This window comes from Medicago truncatula, chromosome 8 (assembly GCF_003473485.1).
Source record: "Medicago truncatula cultivar Jemalong A17 chromosome 8, MtrunA17r5.0-ANR, whole genome shotgun sequence".
NCBI lineage: Eukaryota > Viridiplantae > Streptophyta > Magnoliopsida > Fabales > Fabaceae > Medicago > Medicago truncatula.
The window spans coordinates 18,785,668-18,803,612 of NC_053049.1; the positions used below are offsets into that span (position 1 = coordinate 18,785,668).

The following is a 17,945-nucleotide window of genomic DNA, read 5'->3' on the forward strand; positions in this document are numbered from 1 at the left end:
CTAAACAGCCTGAACCACACCCTGCCTCTCCCCTTACCTCCGCAAACATTCCTCCGGGCACCACACCCATTCATAAAACATACAAATCGGCATATCCATTCTACCCATAGCCCACCTCCAAGATAGCACTTGAATTTCGTCCACTAGCTCCTCCACTCCTTTTACCACATTGTTGAAAAAACGATCGTTGCGGGCTTTCCAAATAACCCACATTGTTGCTTGCCAAAACATTCTCCAACCCCTTCGAATCTTCTTATGGAACCCTCCCGCACTCCAACACTCCCAATGGATAAAGAAATTCGGCGGGATCAAAAAGAACCGATTAGTCCAGCTCAACCAAATTTCCCTTGCCATATCACAATGAAGGAAAATGTGAATGGATGATTCCCTCCCCGACACACACCAAAAACAGTTAGCTCCTTCCCCCGGTGGAAGACAATTCCTAACTTCCAAATTAACCCTAGTAGGAATACGAAAAAGAAGGAGCTTCCACGAAAAAGCCATCACTTTTGATGGCGCCCCGGACTTCCAAATTTGTCTAAAAACCTTCCTTTCCTCCTCCGGCCACCTATTCTCCCCCAAAAACACATCCTCCAACTTAGAATATAAAGACTTCACCGAGAACCTACCTTCCTCCCCCAACTTCCATCTCCAACTATCCTCCTCATTTGTCTGAACAAAACCCTCTAACTCCTCCAAAAGATTGATTAGAAGGTATCTGTGTGTGAATATATTTACGAGTTTTGTGTGTTTATGTCTCACTTTTATCATTTTCTACACCAATAATGTATGATATACTCCCTCCAATCTTATTTATAAGAAATATTTTGAACCATATACCATCAACTTTTGTTGACCCAAATATCTCTTATTAGGACCAAATGGAGTATAATTTTTTCACTTATTTACGCGTACAAATTTTAAAAGACAAGTATAATTTTGGATTTTTTAGGAGCGCCAAAGAATCAGACGTGTGTCTATGTGGGTGTCAGATTGTATGAGCAAAGAGTTATGCAAAATCAATTGTGACGCTGGGTCAACAAGAGTGATGAAAATCATACATAGAACAACTTTGTTTTAACAAGTAGGACACAATTATGAATCTTCAGTAAAGAAACAATGCTTTCAAATTAAAACCCTGTAATCATTTCTACAAAATAGAAAATGATCGAGCTAAATTCAAAAATGGTTGTGGATAGTGTCGTTTGATCACAAGTTGACGAATCATAAGATGAACTATTATCTCAAAATATAAATCTTTTCTCTCTCAATTTATCCAAGTTACAAAGTTATATTCTACAAGAGGGAAGCCAATGAAATTTCACACTCTTGCAAGGGTAACCACATCATCTAACTCTCAAATTTTTCATTATATTCCTCATTACCTTGCAACGAATATTCATAAGGGACAATAGTAAATAAAAACTACCAACATTATAACAAGTACATAACAGTTGAAATAGGCCTCGGTTTAAAAAAACACCAATCCCTTTTTCCGTATAAGATATGGCAGACAAAATGAATTAAATCATAAATTATGCCAAATGATAATCTAAATAAGCCTTTGATTCAAATGGTTTAAAATCATGTAAAGTGTAGAGAGCTCAATCGACACTAGACAGGTAGCGGCTGTTCACATCATGAACCATCTTTACAGCCACTGCCCACCAGCAACCCTGAAAGCTGTCAAAATTGAAAGATCGTGCCATGGAAAGAATTATCAGGAAGGATCAGATCTCTCTTTTCTTTTACCAGTCACAGAAGTACTGTTATTCTCAATGACTTGGGAATCTAAGCTAAGGACTTCATCTGCTATTTTTTGTGGCTGGTCAATATGAATGTGATTATTTCCAGAAGTATCCACACCATTAGAAGCAGTAGTAGCATCATCAGCACTTGCCCGTGTAATGCACAGCCAAGGTTTTGAAGACTCGTTGCTAGTGTCCACTGCCAAAGGCACATGCCATGATCCTTTCTCTGATTCCTGCAACACAGTTTTAGATTTTGTTCAAGGATCAGAAATAGTTTCTGAATTTAGGACTTTCATGTTTGATATGACATCTTAGAGTAATGCTAATGCTCTTGAACCCTTGTTTGCTAGCAGTTACCTAATTGAATTTCTAAATAGACCCTTAACCAATTCGAGTTATTTCTTCATAGGAATTCTTAAAAGAGAAATGCTAGAAATACATTCTTAACACACTTTTTCCACCACATCCATTTCAATTTATTAAAATTCATGAGACCCACAGAAAGAACAGTAGAATGACAGCACTAAACAAATATCATGGCACATACAAAATATTACCTGGATTACCAACGAATATGGTGGTGGCATCTGAAGTTTCAAGTTCCCCTTAACAAAAGTGTAGTGAACCTGTAGATAAAGAAAACAAACTTGTCACAGAAAATACAGGCACAACGTAAAAATCTTATATCGCCAAATCAGACTTTGTATGATACATGGTTCAACTTTGAAGGCTCTATCAATGGGAAACAATTGACACTACCTCGGACAACAATGTCATGAAATTAATAGAAATTATTTATGGTGTTTCTACAACTTAAAACAGATCAAAAGTTTTTCTCCCAATAACCAATTTTGAAAGAAGGTAGATGAGGTAAAGTGCTCAGACCAAACTGTAATACAGCAGATACGGGACGGAAACAAAAATCTGAAAACTTAAATTATCAAGGAAGAATTTTCTCAGAGTCGTGAGCAGGCAACAACTCCTTGCTGATGCTAGAATAAGCTATCTTAGAAATAAGAAATATATTACCTGATGTCTTTCTTTCCACTGGTTGAAAAAGTTGCTTCCCAGGAGTTCAAATATGTGATCTCGCATTTCATCATTTGTCACAAGCAAACACCTGAGTTTTACAGTAGCATAGAGCCAATACCTGAAACCCAAAAGATAAATTAAGTGCATAAAATCCAAATGCAACATAGAAGGTGATAAATTTGAATAATGTAAACAGAGATTTTACATAATAGTGATTGAAAGATTCAAAACAAAATGCTGACCAATGTAAAAAGGAATAGTGTATAATGAAATTGCATCGAAGTGATGAATTAGTTAGAGGTGAATTTAACTACACATACAAATTATTTGGACCAAATAATTAGCACGATCTGAAATAAAAATATATTAATAGCACCATTAAAAATAAAAACTACAACATTAAGAAAGCTACTTCTTAGACTTTTTGACTAGGCCTAACTCAACTCCAAATGCTACCTCAAGGGGTGAGAATTGTTTGAGCCTTACAAGGACCATTTCTGTCATACCACTAGTTGACATGTGATATCAATGCACCCTCTTATGCCAAAGACTGGAGCTCGGAAGTGTATAGTTTTTAGGATTGGACATCTAGGATTTGTCCAACATCTGATATAGTATTGACTCTAATGCCATCTTAAAATTTTGGAGTAGGTCTAACTCAACCTCAAGCCAACACAAGGGACTAAGATTGTCCATGCCTCACGAGCACTATTTTGCATGTACCTTTAATCAATGTGAGATCTTGACATAATAGCATAAGGCACGAACATGTTACCCGTAGATATTGTCCATGACAGAATCAAGATATCAGAAATTGGTTGCAAAATTATGCAAGAGGAATGTGGAACTTCTGACAGTATCCATGAACATTATCCATATTATCCCCAGAGCTAACCTTCTTCAAAGAACCAATGCTCTCTGCCAGCGGCGAAGCAAGCCAATTTTGGCGGAGTGGCCAAACATAAGATTTTTTTTTTTTAAAATTAATATATTAAATTTAATTCATAAGAAAAAATCACAATCATTTTACTTATATAAAATGTAAATTAAAGTAACACAAAAATAGCTATTTATTAAAAAAAAAAAAGAGCTCAACAACACTTCAAAGAGTCAAGTTCATCTATAATTGACTTTATCTATATTTAAAATTTAAACAACTAGGTAATTTTATTTTTTTAGTTTATCTTTACAATTTTCTTTGCTAAAAATATATTTTTTTTCGTTGCTTAAGATAACGAAAATGTCAAAATAAGACAACATAAATATTTTAAACAAGTGGTAATCTTTTAAGTATTTTAGTTCTATGAACTTTACACAAATAAACTTATTTGAGGTAGCTAAATATATTTTATTGGGGTTGCTAAACACAAAATACACTTACTAATACAAATAAAAATATAATTTTTGGGGTAGCCAAAGCTACCCCTCTCTATAAGGTAGCTACGACCCTGCTCTCTGCCCCTAACAAACTCAATGATTCCACTTGATATTTTTCTCTCTCCACTCAGCATCCTTCCCTTACACAATTCATTTTCCTGCTTCTCTCCTCTCACTCAGCTATGTGAACATTCCTATCCTGTCCTCTATTTCTCTTAAAATAAACTCCCTACGCTATGGGCATGGACAACAGATGTGCTAACTGTCCCTTTGAGCCCACCTTCTCAACAAGGGTCCTATCTAAAACCAAATATAATTTACATCGGTGCGGCTACAAATAACACCTAGAAATCTATGTGTACAAAAACTTGGTATAGTTAACAAACAGCAACCAAGCAGTATTTTTAAGTAGTGCCATCACTTAATCCAACATGAAGTCCAAATATTAAGGAATTAAATTTGCAGTTATAGTAAAGAAACATTCAAACATTTTAAGAAACAATAATGTTGTCCTAAGATGAAGACATGATCAAAACTTAAAAATAATTTTGCAATTTACCAATCATCATTCGATCCATTTGGAGTTGTATATAGCACACCGTTTTTCATCCACTCCTCTACCAGTTTTCGGCTGGAAGGATTTTCCATCAGCCCTTTCACACGCTTGTTGTGCAGGACAACCAACGGCCATTTTTTCCCACTCTGATTGTACAATTCTTTCACAACATCATCAAGCTATATTATCATATAATCGACATACAGACACAATCAGTGGCATGAACTGTAAAGTTTCTTTATCAACCAAGAGCAGGAAATTGAATAACTTCAATTGACAGTAAAGGAACAGGAAAAAAGACCCTAACATAGACATAATACCTGATTAGTGCTAAATCCACCGTCAGCAAAATTTTGCTGGTAGAGCCCAACATTTGCACCATCCACTATGGCTTCATAACAGCCATGTTTCTCAAGCCATCCCTAGTAGTTGCCAAAAAGAGGACAGAATCGTCAGAAACAAGTTACAATTATAACTTTAAAAGAATGTTAAAATGCTCTCTCTATTACTGATCCATTCTGTAAAAAAGTTGACACACGCTTTAAAAGTTGATGTATTTATGAGACAACTTAATCAATTTTTTGCAAAACGATCAGTAAAAACAGTGTTGATAACATTTCTTTGGCTGGAACTAAAACAATGTTATTTGATATAAAGACATGTCACCAGTGTATGTTTGAAAAAGGGGAAAGCATACCAATACATTATCGAAGCCACATATAATTAGTTTTTAAAGATCGCTACCTTTACCTTCATGCCTTAAACCAATTATACTCACTAGTACAATTTGAAATTATTTTGTAGCTAGTCATTCACTCACCTGAAATTCACTAAAATTTGCCTTGACCTCACGCTCCACAGCCAATGCCGCAACAGACGAAGCAAATTTCTCCATCTCCTCATCATCAATATCCACACAAACCAATTGCTCACCACATCCACAACAAATCCCATCATCATCAACACTCATTCTCGACACAACCCAATCCCCTTTTCCAACCCACCCTAAACCATGCCACCCTCCTCCATTCCTCAAAACCGCCTCCCTAACCCTCGTCACATCCAAATCCCCCTCACCAACCTCACGCGCCTCGCTGCTCTGAAACCACTCCTCAATAACCGTCGCCGTCGATTCCTCTACACACGTCACACCACTCCTTAGCTTGTGGAGATACATGTAAACCCTATCAGCCCTACCCTTCTTCGCACTAACCTTCAAAAGTGCTGCAATTTCCGCTTCTTCCAAACTAACCCCAACACTATTCATATGTTCCTCAACTTCATAGGCTTTATCAGCATCAAGTAATTCACAAAAGCAGAACAATGCAGGATCGTAAGTCCGTAGCCTAGGGGCAACATTGTAATTACCAATATTCTTCACCAATTCAAATGCACGATTACCATCACCATTAGCTGCAGCGAGTCTCGCGACAGTGGCAACAGTGGCTTCGTTAGGGGTGATGTTTAGGGAGGACATGTGGTTGAATATGCGAAAACCGTAATCTAAGGCGAGTTGTTTAAGGGAAGGGTCTGTGACAGCGTTGGAACAGAGGTAGAGTAGTGCGTTGAGGTGGTGTTGGTTGACACGGGTGTTGTTTGAAACAGCATCATCAAATAAAGAGACTGCGCCGCGAAAGTCCTTTGATTTGGAACATGAATTGAGCTCGAATTGGAATTTGTTCTCTGGGGTTTGATTGGTTTTCTTCTTCTTGGTTGTTGTCATTTTTGTTGTGGGGTTTAAACGTTTTGTTGTTTCCATTGATGGCGTGTATCTATGAATGGGATTGACGCTTCTATTTTGCACTAAAATCAAATTTTAGCATCCCTACCTGTTGGTGCAAAAAAGACATTTCAACACAAAAATCAGATTTTAATGTGAAACCATTACAACAAGCAGAGGTCAATGTAACCAATAAACCAATATACAAAGATCGCTACTTTAATTAACTAATAATTATAATAACATATAAAAAAATATATATTCAATAAATTACATTACACTAAAAAGATTTTTCCCAAATCATGTATTCTCAGATAATTTCTGGTCTTAATCAAAACGAACAAGTTCTTCATGTCAGTGCTACAAACAAACCCCATTTCACTTTCTCATTATTCACAAACTTAGCACTATAAAATTACAATCCAGAAGCATTAGTACTAAGCTTTAATTATTGTTTGTTACATAATTTTTAGTTTTTGGTAGTTGATTAATTCATGTACCAACAAATCATGTTGGCACTATTGTGGTTTGTTAGGTTCCAATAAGCATTGTAGACCAAATTGAAAAATCATTTGACCCAATATGATTAACCATTCTATACTGATTCAATCGTAAGTAACTAAGTAAGAACCAATTGACCAAATTCCCACTTGCATATTTCAACAAAAACAAAAAAAAAAATTCAGAAGCAATTGTAGAAATTTCCCAAATCAAAAATTTGATTTATGAAATCCATTACCTTGGTGTTGTTTCAATCCTCTATCACTATCCCAATCCTTCATATAACTGTCATTCCCCTCTAACAAACTAGCGACCTCAGTAAATGTAACCAACTCTCCTATTTAGCACAATAGTTGGGCTTCAGCCTAAACCCGGTACCTGACAGTACGCCTACAATTTCTCCTAATGTCGACAGTTATTAGGGTATCAAGTCACAGCCCCTTAATGAAAAGAAAGAAAAAAAAAACTCGAGCATCGCGTATAGCTTGTAGCAGACTGGGAGCGCATGTGTTGAGACAAATATTCGACGACAATGCAGTTCTCAACTATATGAAAAAACATGCAAGAGATAACTAAAAGCAAACAATGTATTATGCGAGCCTAAAGGCACGATCTTCGCCAATGTAGTAGCGCTGACACATTAAATTGAAGCAGTGTCTTGTGTCCAACCATCAAAATTATTCGACTTTTCCAAAGTATTACCGGTGTCGGTGTCTTGTGTTCATGTTAGTGCTTTATAGTTAATGTCAAACCCGGGAACAAATTAAACATAAAACTAAATATCATATCAATTTCCTAACAGCAACAAAAAGGATATTCCATCAATTCAACAAATGAATTAACAATTTTAATCCAAAATCGCATGAAACAAAAAGAAAAGAAAAAACAGATTAAGATTTTCTTGAAAACAGTGAAAAGGTGAATAGGAAGAAGAGAACACACCAAATGAAGAAGAAGGAGGCGACAGCAGCAGCTTGGTCGGAGACGGAGGCGTGGAGACGAATGGGCGGCACCGGAGATGAGAAGGCGGTGCTAGTTTAAAGAGTTGAGACTTAGAGAGAATCAATTTTCAGAAGCAATTGTAGAAATTTCCCAAATAAAAAATTTGATTTATGAAATCCATTACCTTGGTGTTGTTTCAACGTTGATGTAGGCTACAAAAGAGATAGTGGTGGATTGAATGGTTCCTTATTGGGAGTGTGGTCGCGGCGGCGGCGAGAGGTGGTGGTTGCAGTTGTGCCGCCAGCTAGTGGGTAGATGAACTGAAATTGGTTTGGGTGGTGCAAAAAATAAAACCAGGGGGTTCAAAATGTAAAATGCATGGAACGTGGTTCATGAATGCAGTGAATCCTCCAGCGGCGGTGGTTTTAAATCGAATGGAGGCGTTAGTGGTGCACTTTGGAACGGTTAAGAGTAGCGGCGTGCAAATAATGCTAAACCACTTTTAAATGGTGCTTTTTCTTGTTTTATTTTCTTAATTTATTATTTAATCAAGATTCTCGATGATTTTTTTTTAAGATTCTTAACAATGAGTCATTGCTTTATTATAGGATGACAAAATGAGTTGGATTCGGTTGAACTGATTAATTTTTTTTTTGTGTGGGACGAGATGAGATTTTAAATTCGACACTATTAGTCAACTCAAGAGCATAACTTGCTAAAGTGGGACGGTGAGAGGGTTTATTGGCCCGTCAAGCCTGTATAATAAAATTTCCTTTTCCCATTTTTTTATTGTATAACTCACAACCAATTTTTTAAATTTCTTCTTATATTTTCTCAATAGTGTAAGAGAAGAAATTCATTCAATATTATAATGGGATATAACTATATTTGTTTAATAAAAAATTTAAATAATAATATCATACAAAATATAAAATTATATTTGGAATAATTTAAATGAAGCGTATAATTGGAAGATAAAAATCCAACCCGAAATTATGTATTCCTATATATATATATAGGTATTATTATAGAATAAATAATAATAATAATAATAATAATAATAATAATAATAATAATAATAATCTATAAAGAAAATGTTAAATTTAATTCTTTGAGGTGGCTAAAGGCTAATAATGCCGCTTTTGTTTTTGGTACTTAAAGAAGGTGGTCGGACCTGTTACAATGTCTGAGTATCGACTGACCTTTATTTTTGGTTTTATACATTGACAACTTGTAATTTTGGAGTGACCTTTTGAGTACACCTTGTACTAAAGAGGGCTCACTGCCGTTGTTTTTATAATCCATTTTTGATTCTTCAAAAAATAATAATAATCCATACTATATATAAAGAAAACTATACTATATATAAAGAAAACTACCTCTTTAAGCTCTTTTAGGCTGATTCCTAAAAGAAAAGTTCTTTTGGGCTGAATTTTTTTTTCGAAAAATGACCTCAATTTTAAATACAAATAACACATGTAACAGATGGATAAAAATAAATTTAAATATTAAAAAAATGTAACAAACACGATAGAAATATATATTTGTCTATGTCCTAGTGAACTTAGCTCAGTTGGTTGGAACAATGCATAAAATATGCAAAGTATGGGGTTCAAACCCCGACCACGAGCAAAAAAAAAAAAACTAGATGAGTATATTTATACTTAGTTTTATACCCTTAAACAATTTTTTCTATAATAAAGATTGTTGTTGATGTCATTAAAAAAAAGAATTTAAATCATTTTTTTTATATTGTTGGTGTCATTGAAATAAATAATCATGATTAGTTTGATTTGTTATAACTTGAAAGCAACAAACATTTATATTTTTAATTTTAATCCAAATAAAAATTTCATAAAAAAAAAAAAACCGTTAATAATTTTTAAACGTTGGCGCATTAAAAAGAACGGAAAGACAGGCACATTTAGTTAGTAATAGGAGCCAAGTCATGATCACCAAATTTCTTAGCAAAGAAGATTTGCAACAAACACAAGACAATGAACACTCATTAAAAATGTAACTTAGAAGTGTAAAGGAGGAACTTGTTTTCCAACAAGTGCTATTTTCTCCTTAAGCATCCTTCACAACAAAATAGTCTTCCAATATCATTAAAGTCAAAAAGAACAATCTAAATAACTTCCATGTAACCCCCAAAAAGGAAGTGGAGAAGAAAGGGAAGGAACTTTATCAACCCTTTGAATTTTCAAAGTGAAGGAACTGCCATGAAACCAAGGAAAGAGTGTCGTAAGGGGCAAGAATCGTGCCAACTTTACAACAATAACAACAGTACTATTTAGGCAGTAAAACTAACAAGAGATACAACATTTAAGACAAAAACTAACAAACCATTCTCTGTTATAACTATAACAGATGTTGAAAAAATGTTGATACCACCATAGCTTATACAATCAATGAAGCTTCAACACATACATAGACACGAGCACAGACACATACACCTTCAGGTGTTGGTGTCCGATGTGTGTCAACCATGGGACACACCTAAAACAAGCGATGATGCCCGTGCTAATTTAATTACTGTCACTTGTCTCAATAGAACATATATGGCGTAGTTATAGTTAATCGCCAGTAAAAAGAAAAACATGTCAACAAGATCTTTGCATCTGACCAACACTGGTCCAAGAAAAATGGAAACCAATATTATAAGATTGTTTTCATATATAATTGAGATCTGTTGTAAAAGTATATATACATACATATAAGACACATAAAAACAAAAGACAAGATTCAATTCTGTAAGAGAATTAAAGTTAATTTCTAAATAATAAAATTCTGAGTATAGCATATAAATCTACCTCATATATGTATAAAACACATCAAACATATGAAATTTCTCCATCTCTATCTGTATAGCATATAGAATGAGTAACTTAAACTCTTATTCATCCTTCCCTATCTATATACACTCTTGACTATTGAGAGAAACATTTCAAATTCACGCTATCGACCAAATTCATTACATCTAACCTATTATAATCTATACTATACATGGTCAACGAAAACAAAACAATTCGTTAAGTGATCAGCCACTACGAACATGTGGCCAGACCATCTTGTGGTATCAACTGTCTTTCTTCATCCAATGTGCCCTTAACTGCTTGATATAATTCTATCCATGAAGATGAACTAGAATCCAAAGGACCCCATGAAAATGTTGGATTTGGACTAGCAGGGCAAGCAGTAACCAAATCCAAAACCGAAACCGGTTTCATCATCTTCTGTGGAAAGTTGAATGCCAAATTATCAACTTTGTGTTCATAAATTTTACCATTTCTATCCAATTTATACCGCGAAGTACCTTGAAATTCACCTTTAGCTTCCCATGGAACCCTAGGCACACCCCTCAAGTTCCACCTGATCAATATCACATTCTCTGAAGGCTGCCATATTCTGTATACATCCAAACCAATCTCACGAAACAAAATTCTACCATGAAACCTCAATGCCCAAAAGATCAATTTGTACTTCTCAATACCAGTAAATGTGTTCAAAGGGTCCAAAAATGTTACATCATCCCTGAAAAATTATCAAACCCAACATTAAAATTCCAACTCATTTTGCACAAAATAAAAACCCAATTATTTTCCACTCAAAATTAACTTTTTTTTATCCATACAAAGTGGCAATGAGTTTTAAACTCACATACACCACTCCACTGCGAGTCGTTCGAACCTAGGTGAAGGTGTCTGGCCTAGTTATATCGGCATTTGCCAGTTGAGCTAGGCCTTACAGACTACTCAGAATTAACTTAATTCCAATTAAAAACCATATATTCACATCCAAAGGGTCTATAAATGTTACATCATCTCTAAATTTACCAAACCCAACATTAAAAATCCAATTTTTTTCCCACATTAAAAACCCAATTTTTTTCACCTAGAAATAACACAATTCAAATTAAAAACCATATATATTCACATCAAAAGCAAGAAACTTTACATACCCAGATGAGAAAATTACCTATAAATATCATAATTAAGGTCTTTAACAAAGATTAAAGGCATATCCTCACGAAGGGTCCTAACAGCAACACCAAGATTGAGATAAAACTCATCCTTCTGATGCTGATTCTGTTTATCTTGAGTAGCTAATGGTGAATTCACCTGAGCAACCTGTGCAGTGAAACTTTCGACTGAAGAAGAAGAAGTGAAGAATAAAGAGCATTGAGAAATGGGTTTTGAAGAAGAAAGTGATTGGTGAAAGGGTTTGTGTTTGAATCTTGATTTGGATTGAGGTAATAGAGAAAGATTGAGATTGAGATTGCATAGAGGAAAAGCCATTGAATTTTGAATGGTTAATGCAATGGTTTATTTTTTGTTGAAGAGATTGAAGAGAGAGAGAGAGAATAAGAGAGAATGTGTGTGTTGTAAGAAAATTTGAGGATGTTGTTTAAGCATTATGAGTGGTGTTGAATGTAGCCATGAAATCAAATCAAATGAATTAAAATATGTATTGGCTTCTTTCTTTGAATATTTTCTTGTTCTCACGTGGGCACGTATGTTAAATGTTTTCTTTACTTCGTCACACATGCACATGTCATTATTACTTTTAATAAATACTATCTCCGTCACTAATTATAAGACCTTTTAAAAAAATAATAGGAATTAAGATAATGGATATTTGTATTAAATATGTTTGTAATTACTATTGTTTTTATAATTTTATCCTTTAAGAAAGAGGGTTGGCTTATGTTTTAAACATTCTATTTATTGCTGATTGAAGAAAAAGATGTATAATAAACAGGGGCATGTAGGTAAAGAAATAATTAATGTAGTTGAAAATAGAAAAGGAGTCTTATAAAAAGGGACCAAAAAAAAAATTCTCAAAAGGGTCTTATAATTAGGGACGGAGGTAGTAACATTTAATTTCGTCTCATAAGTTCTAGTTTAACCGGCAAAAATGTCAAAATTATTAGGCCGGACGTCATGATTGGGAGTTCGAACCCTAGTACCTCCACTTTATGTGTGTTAGTTTATGGTAACTTTGTCATCTCATCTATCTACAAAGGAATATATTTAATTTCTACAAAATTAAGAAAAGTTTAGTAAGACGAAGTTTGATCAAAAGATTAATAAAATATGGCAAAAATTTGTTCTACACAAAAATTAAATTGGATTTTGACAATCAATTCGTATATTGATGAAATTCATTAAACATTTAACTTCATTTCAAAAGTTTATTTATTTATTTATTTTTGGAACAATTTTAGGGGAAATTTAATCATGGTTTTATCAACTTTTTGTAAATCAATTTTTATAAAAAGCTTGTATTAGGCTGAGTCAAAAAATAAAAAGGTGTACTATTAGATAATGATTTCTAATAATTTTGAAAGACTTGTGAACTATCGTCTCAATAAAAAAAAGTCATGTGGTATTTTTTTATTAAAAAGTAATGTGGTATTCAATGGAACAATTAAAGTGTTTTTTTTAAATAGTTTAATGGTTAAAATTCATTTTTAAGGTGAATAGTGGGGAGTTTTACTTTGCCATATGAGATTTCAAAGTATTCTCCTTTCTCTAATATTTCATTTCCTAATAATATCATTTTCTTTTTTGTATTAATCTTCCGATTTATAGGGAGGGGTCCTAATAATTCAGAGTTCAACTAAAGATAAGTAAAATTATTCATTAGGAATCGAATTTGGTTATCCTTAATGATTGGTTCTAGCGAGAGTTTATTAACTAATAGAGTTCAATTACTTAGTTTATTAATCGCATCATGTATACATCATATCTCTCACGTTTCTCCCTCTATTATCCCCTTATTAATTTTATACTATTAAGTCTCTCCTCTACGAGTCGCGGAGAATGTAGCCATATTATTCCTTATCCATTAGAGAACATATTCTTTCCATTAACTATAGGCCGGTCAACCCAAGGTTCAGACTCTAGCCTCAAAATTTCATGTTAAAAAGAGTCTAAAAAAAATTCAATTTAGTTATAAATATGTAATATAACTTGTTGATTACATGTGTTTCTCCCAACTTAGTTGGTTAGGATGAAGGGCTCATATCCTCCTTGATCTAGATTCAAATGTTAGACTTGGCAAAATTTAAGATTTATATTAACTTTGCGTATTTTTTATTTTAGTGACAATGCATATGCTTTAAATCTATAGTTAATTAAAAATGTTAAGTGAAGACAATAAAAGAGTAAACAATTCAAACTAGTAAGATTTTGCTCAACTGATCATAACATAGCTTACAAGATAACAATAGAGACTATTGTCAAGTTAAAGAGATAACAATGTAAGTATAAAAGACCAATATAGTGAAGGTGAAAAACACAAGAAGGGGGGGTTGAATTGTGTTTTCTTTTTCTCTTAAAAAAGGATTCTTCTTCTGATAAAACTTCAGAAGCAGTTTGATTGCTTCTGATGAAATGATCAGAGTCAGATTGCAGCGGAAAAGAACAGAGCAGAGAAAAGAAAGACAAAGACACAGGCAGTTATCCTGGTTCCTTCTACAACACGGAAGTAGTCCAGTCCCCCTTGCACTTCCAAGGAGATTTCACTATAATCACAAGATTACAACTGCTCAATACTTTCAAAGTATGAGACTTCACAAAACAATGCTCAAGCACACACGCAAGAGTCTTCCAATGCTCAAGCACTAAGCAAGAGACTTCTAATGCTCAAGCACGCAGGCAAGAGACTTCTAATCAAACAAAAATACAGAGAATTGAGTTTGAATTGAACACTTGATATACAATCAGTGGTGTTCACAATACAATACAGAAAAGACTCTAGACTTTGAATTTCTAAGATGTATCAAATCAGTGCAGAAATTCAGTGTGCTTTTTAGAATCAAATTGACAGAGTTTTGGCGCTTTTAAACTTATGTATCTCTCTCTAAAATCTTCAAGTCTTCATTCCTTTATATAGAGGTGTGAAAGAGACGTTGAGATAATCAGCACGTCTAAAGAGTCGTTTGAAATCCTTTGATTATCCACCAGTGATCCTTTGCCTGATTTGGGTGTAGTCCTTTGAAGAATAAGCTTCAAATTCATTCCCATCTTGAGTGAACAAATTCTGCAGGCATGGCTGTTGTTTTGTCTTGTAGCGTAGACAGAAAACAGAGTAGTGGAGGTAGTGGTTGTACACTTGTACTTTGTCAACTCTATTAATGAGAGACAACTGCTCAGTGCTATCCATATATCCGTTGATACCTCCCTTTCAATTCTTCGTTCTTCTTTGATAAGACTGAATTGAGAATCAGCTACTTTGAATCTTCAGTTTGATTAAAAGATCAAATGTAGCTTCTGGTGAAGATATTGCTTCTGATGAAAACTTTTGCTTCTGATGACTTTCTGCTTCTGATGACGTCATCTCTTCAGGAGCAGTTTAGCTTCAGGAGCAGTTTTCTTCAGATGCTCAGAATTTCTTTTTCTTTCCATTGTTCTTCCAAGACCTATTGAAATAACTTGAGTAGCCTTTGGTCCTGTACACTTGAACAATTATTAGTAATAACCAATTGACAATTTTTAATACCTTGTTATCATCAAAACTCAATAAGGTTCATTGTGAAACACATTTTGTTCCAACAATCTCCCCCTTTTTGATGATGACAAACAATAGTATTTAAAATGTTCAATTGTTGTTGATCTAATTAATAAGTTGACTACTGGGACAGAGGTTTGTAAGCTCCCCCTGAGTCTAATAGATCTTTAAGGTGAGGTTTGTAAGCTCCCCCTAAGTTCTATTCTTATTAATTAAATTTCAATAAAATACTTATAAAATCAAATCAGAAGTATTTAAAAGAAATTTAGAAGAGGTTATAGTAGGACTCAGTGCCTTAACAAATACTATACATTTACTCCCCCTTTTGTCATCAACAAAAAGAATAGAAACAAAAGAAAGAGTATCAGAGCAAGCAGCATTAAACAGTAAATATCATCAGAGTTAAAGCTTGTAAAACATATTGAAGGTGAAAAAGCACAAGATCCAGAAACAATGATAATATATATAAAGAAGATTAAGATACAAGGACACAGCTACGAAGAACAAAAGTAAAAAACAAGCTAGAGTTGGGTGTGCAACTAAGGTTGGGCTTGCTTATACAACTGTTCTAAGAGATACTTGATCTGATCATCCTTCTTCTGAAGTAGCTCATCCTTTTCCCTCATTCTTCGTTTATATCCAGCCTGAATTCTAGCAGCCCTAGTGATGTACTCTTCTTCTGGATAGAAAGGAGTGATGTCCAGCAGAGGCACAAAATTCAGCTCTTTCTCCTTAGCTGCTTCATGCATATCATCCAAAAGCTTCTTCAACATAGCAGAGTGAGATGACACACATTTAGTTCTAAGCTGATCCAGCAGCTCATCAAAGCTCTTCTGTAGATCCATCCACTGATCATAATAGTGAATAGGAGGTGCAGGAACTGTTCTGCGAAGAATCAGTGCCTGAATCTCATCACTAAGTCTGATCAGTTGTTCCTCTATATACTCGGACTCCAGGATATGGTCAGGGATGGGTGAAGGTTCAGTTTGAGTTGTATTTGATGTGGAAGGTTGGTCAGAGGTTAAGTCTATTATAGTGGGTGAATCTGGTTGTTGTTGTTGTTCTGTTGTTTGGTCAGAAGTTGTTTGGTCAGGAGCAACTTGTTCAGAAGCAGTTTGCTCAGGGATGGTTTGGGTTTCTGTTTGGGTTTCTGTTTGGGTTTCTGTTTGGGTTTCCGTTTGGGTTTCTGTTTGGGTTTCCAAGACAGTCTTCTCAGAAACTGTCTTAGAGGCCTTAGTGGGTGTTGGTTGCATTTCACCACCTAGATGTTTTTCTAAGTTGTGAAGGGTTGAGGATTCTTGGTGTTGGGGGGTTTCTGAAGTAGTTGCATCTGAAGCTACTTCAGAGGCTTTTTGTGGAGATTGGTTATTTGGTGAGTTTGTTTGGGTAGGTTCAGGTTGTTGTATACTAACAGGTTCTGGAGTATCTGGATATAGTGGATGAGTAGTAGGCAAATTGAATTTCTCACAAAGTTTTATCCTATTTTTTGAAAATTCTATTTGAGTACTCTCATAGTCAAGTGTTCCATACTCTGTTAGTTTGGTAGGTTTGGTTTTTAGAAGCTTGTTTATATGTTGGCTAAGGGGTTGGTCATCTGATTCTGTGGATGATGAAGAGGGTGAAGAGGGTAGAGATAGAGACTGAGTATTAGTTGGAGCTTTAGATGGATTACCTGAGGACTGAGCTTCTGGATGAATTGCTTCTGGAGCTGTTGAAACTGGATCTGATGAAGTTGCTCCTGAAGCTTGCTTATTCTTCAAGGCTTGAGAAAGCAGAGTTGCTCCATACTGAACTGTTTCTAACTCAGACGCTAAAGCAGCAATGTCAGGAGTAGGCACATACCCTGCAGCCTTGAGACGCTCATCCCTTTCTTTCTCAAACACTTCCTTCAACCTTTTCTTTTCTGCTATCTTGGATGCAGAAACCTCTCTAGCGTACTGCCTCATTTCTTCAGTCATTTCAAAACTGGGCATGACTATGGGCTCAGAAGTTGCAGTCCTTTTTGCCTTCTTGGGGCTTGAGTCTTCATCCCAGTTCTCTTCCAGTTCTTTCAACATTTCTTCCCTTCTTCCTTCAGCTGTCTTCAGATTTCTTGTTAAATTAGATCTCTTCCTTTGGATGGTCTGAAGAGCAGCTTCTCTTTTATTTTTGGGACTTGAAGGCTTTTCAGAAGCAGCTTGTTCAGAACCAGCTTGTTCAGAAGCAGGCTGTTCTGCTGTTTCTTGAGTACTCCTTGTCCTTTTTCTGATAAGAGGGACATCATCCAAATCCTCCACTTCCTCAAGAATGGTGGACATAGCAGATTTTTCCTTCTTAGCTTTCTTATGCTTCTGAGCACCCACCTCGGTAGCATCTTCAGCAAGGTATTCTTCCTTGGTGATCTGCTTCTTTTTAGATTTTCTGCCTTTGGCCACAGGCAGATCACCACCATACATTTCTTCTGGGATATCTTTCAGGCTGATTTTCTTGTTGTAGCTCTTGTAGTAGTCCAAGATGTAGGCCCTCTGCACATCCAGGGGATCTTTCTTGCAGATAGGGATGTGATGAGTGA

The 17,945-nt window shown here is 35.0% G+C and overlaps 2 protein-coding genes across 3 annotated transcripts; both read right to left on the bottom strand.

Annotated features, from left to right (window-relative positions):
* Positions 1–1,342: 1,342 nt before the first annotated feature.
* Positions 1,343–8,376, bottom strand: LOC112417117 (proteinaceous RNase P 2). 2 transcript variants are annotated; one of them, XM_039828870.1, is made up of 8 exons: positions 8,064–8,376; positions 7,880–7,969; positions 5,537–6,545; positions 5,037–5,138; positions 4,720–4,895; positions 2,781–2,901; positions 2,309–2,377; positions 1,343–1,984 (listed from the first exon to the last, which is right to left on the bottom strand). In XM_039828870.1, the coding sequence occupies exons 3-8, from the start codon at positions 6,473–6,475 to the stop codon at positions 1,721–1,723; spliced, it is 1,671 nt and encodes a 556-aa protein (XP_039684804.1). In that variant the 5' UTR covers positions 6,476–6,545; positions 7,880–7,969; positions 8,064–8,376; the 3' UTR covers positions 1,343–1,720. The 2 variants fall into 2 exon arrangements, with proteins under 2 accessions (XP_039684804.1, XP_039684803.1); XM_039828869.1 differs by having other exon boundaries at positions 7,880–7,988.
* A 2,257-nt stretch (positions 8,377–10,633) lies between these two features.
* On the bottom strand, positions 10,634–12,299 carry LOC25501160 (uncharacterized). Its single transcript, XM_013589867.3, has 2 exons — positions 11,858–12,299; positions 10,634–11,413 (listed from the first exon to the last, which is right to left on the bottom strand). Exons 1-2 carry the CDS (start codon positions 12,175–12,177, stop codon positions 10,927–10,929), a joined length of 807 nt encoding a protein of 268 aa, XP_013445321.1. The 5' UTR covers positions 12,178–12,299; the 3' UTR covers positions 10,634–10,926.
* Positions 12,300–17,945: the final 5,646 nt, after the last annotated feature.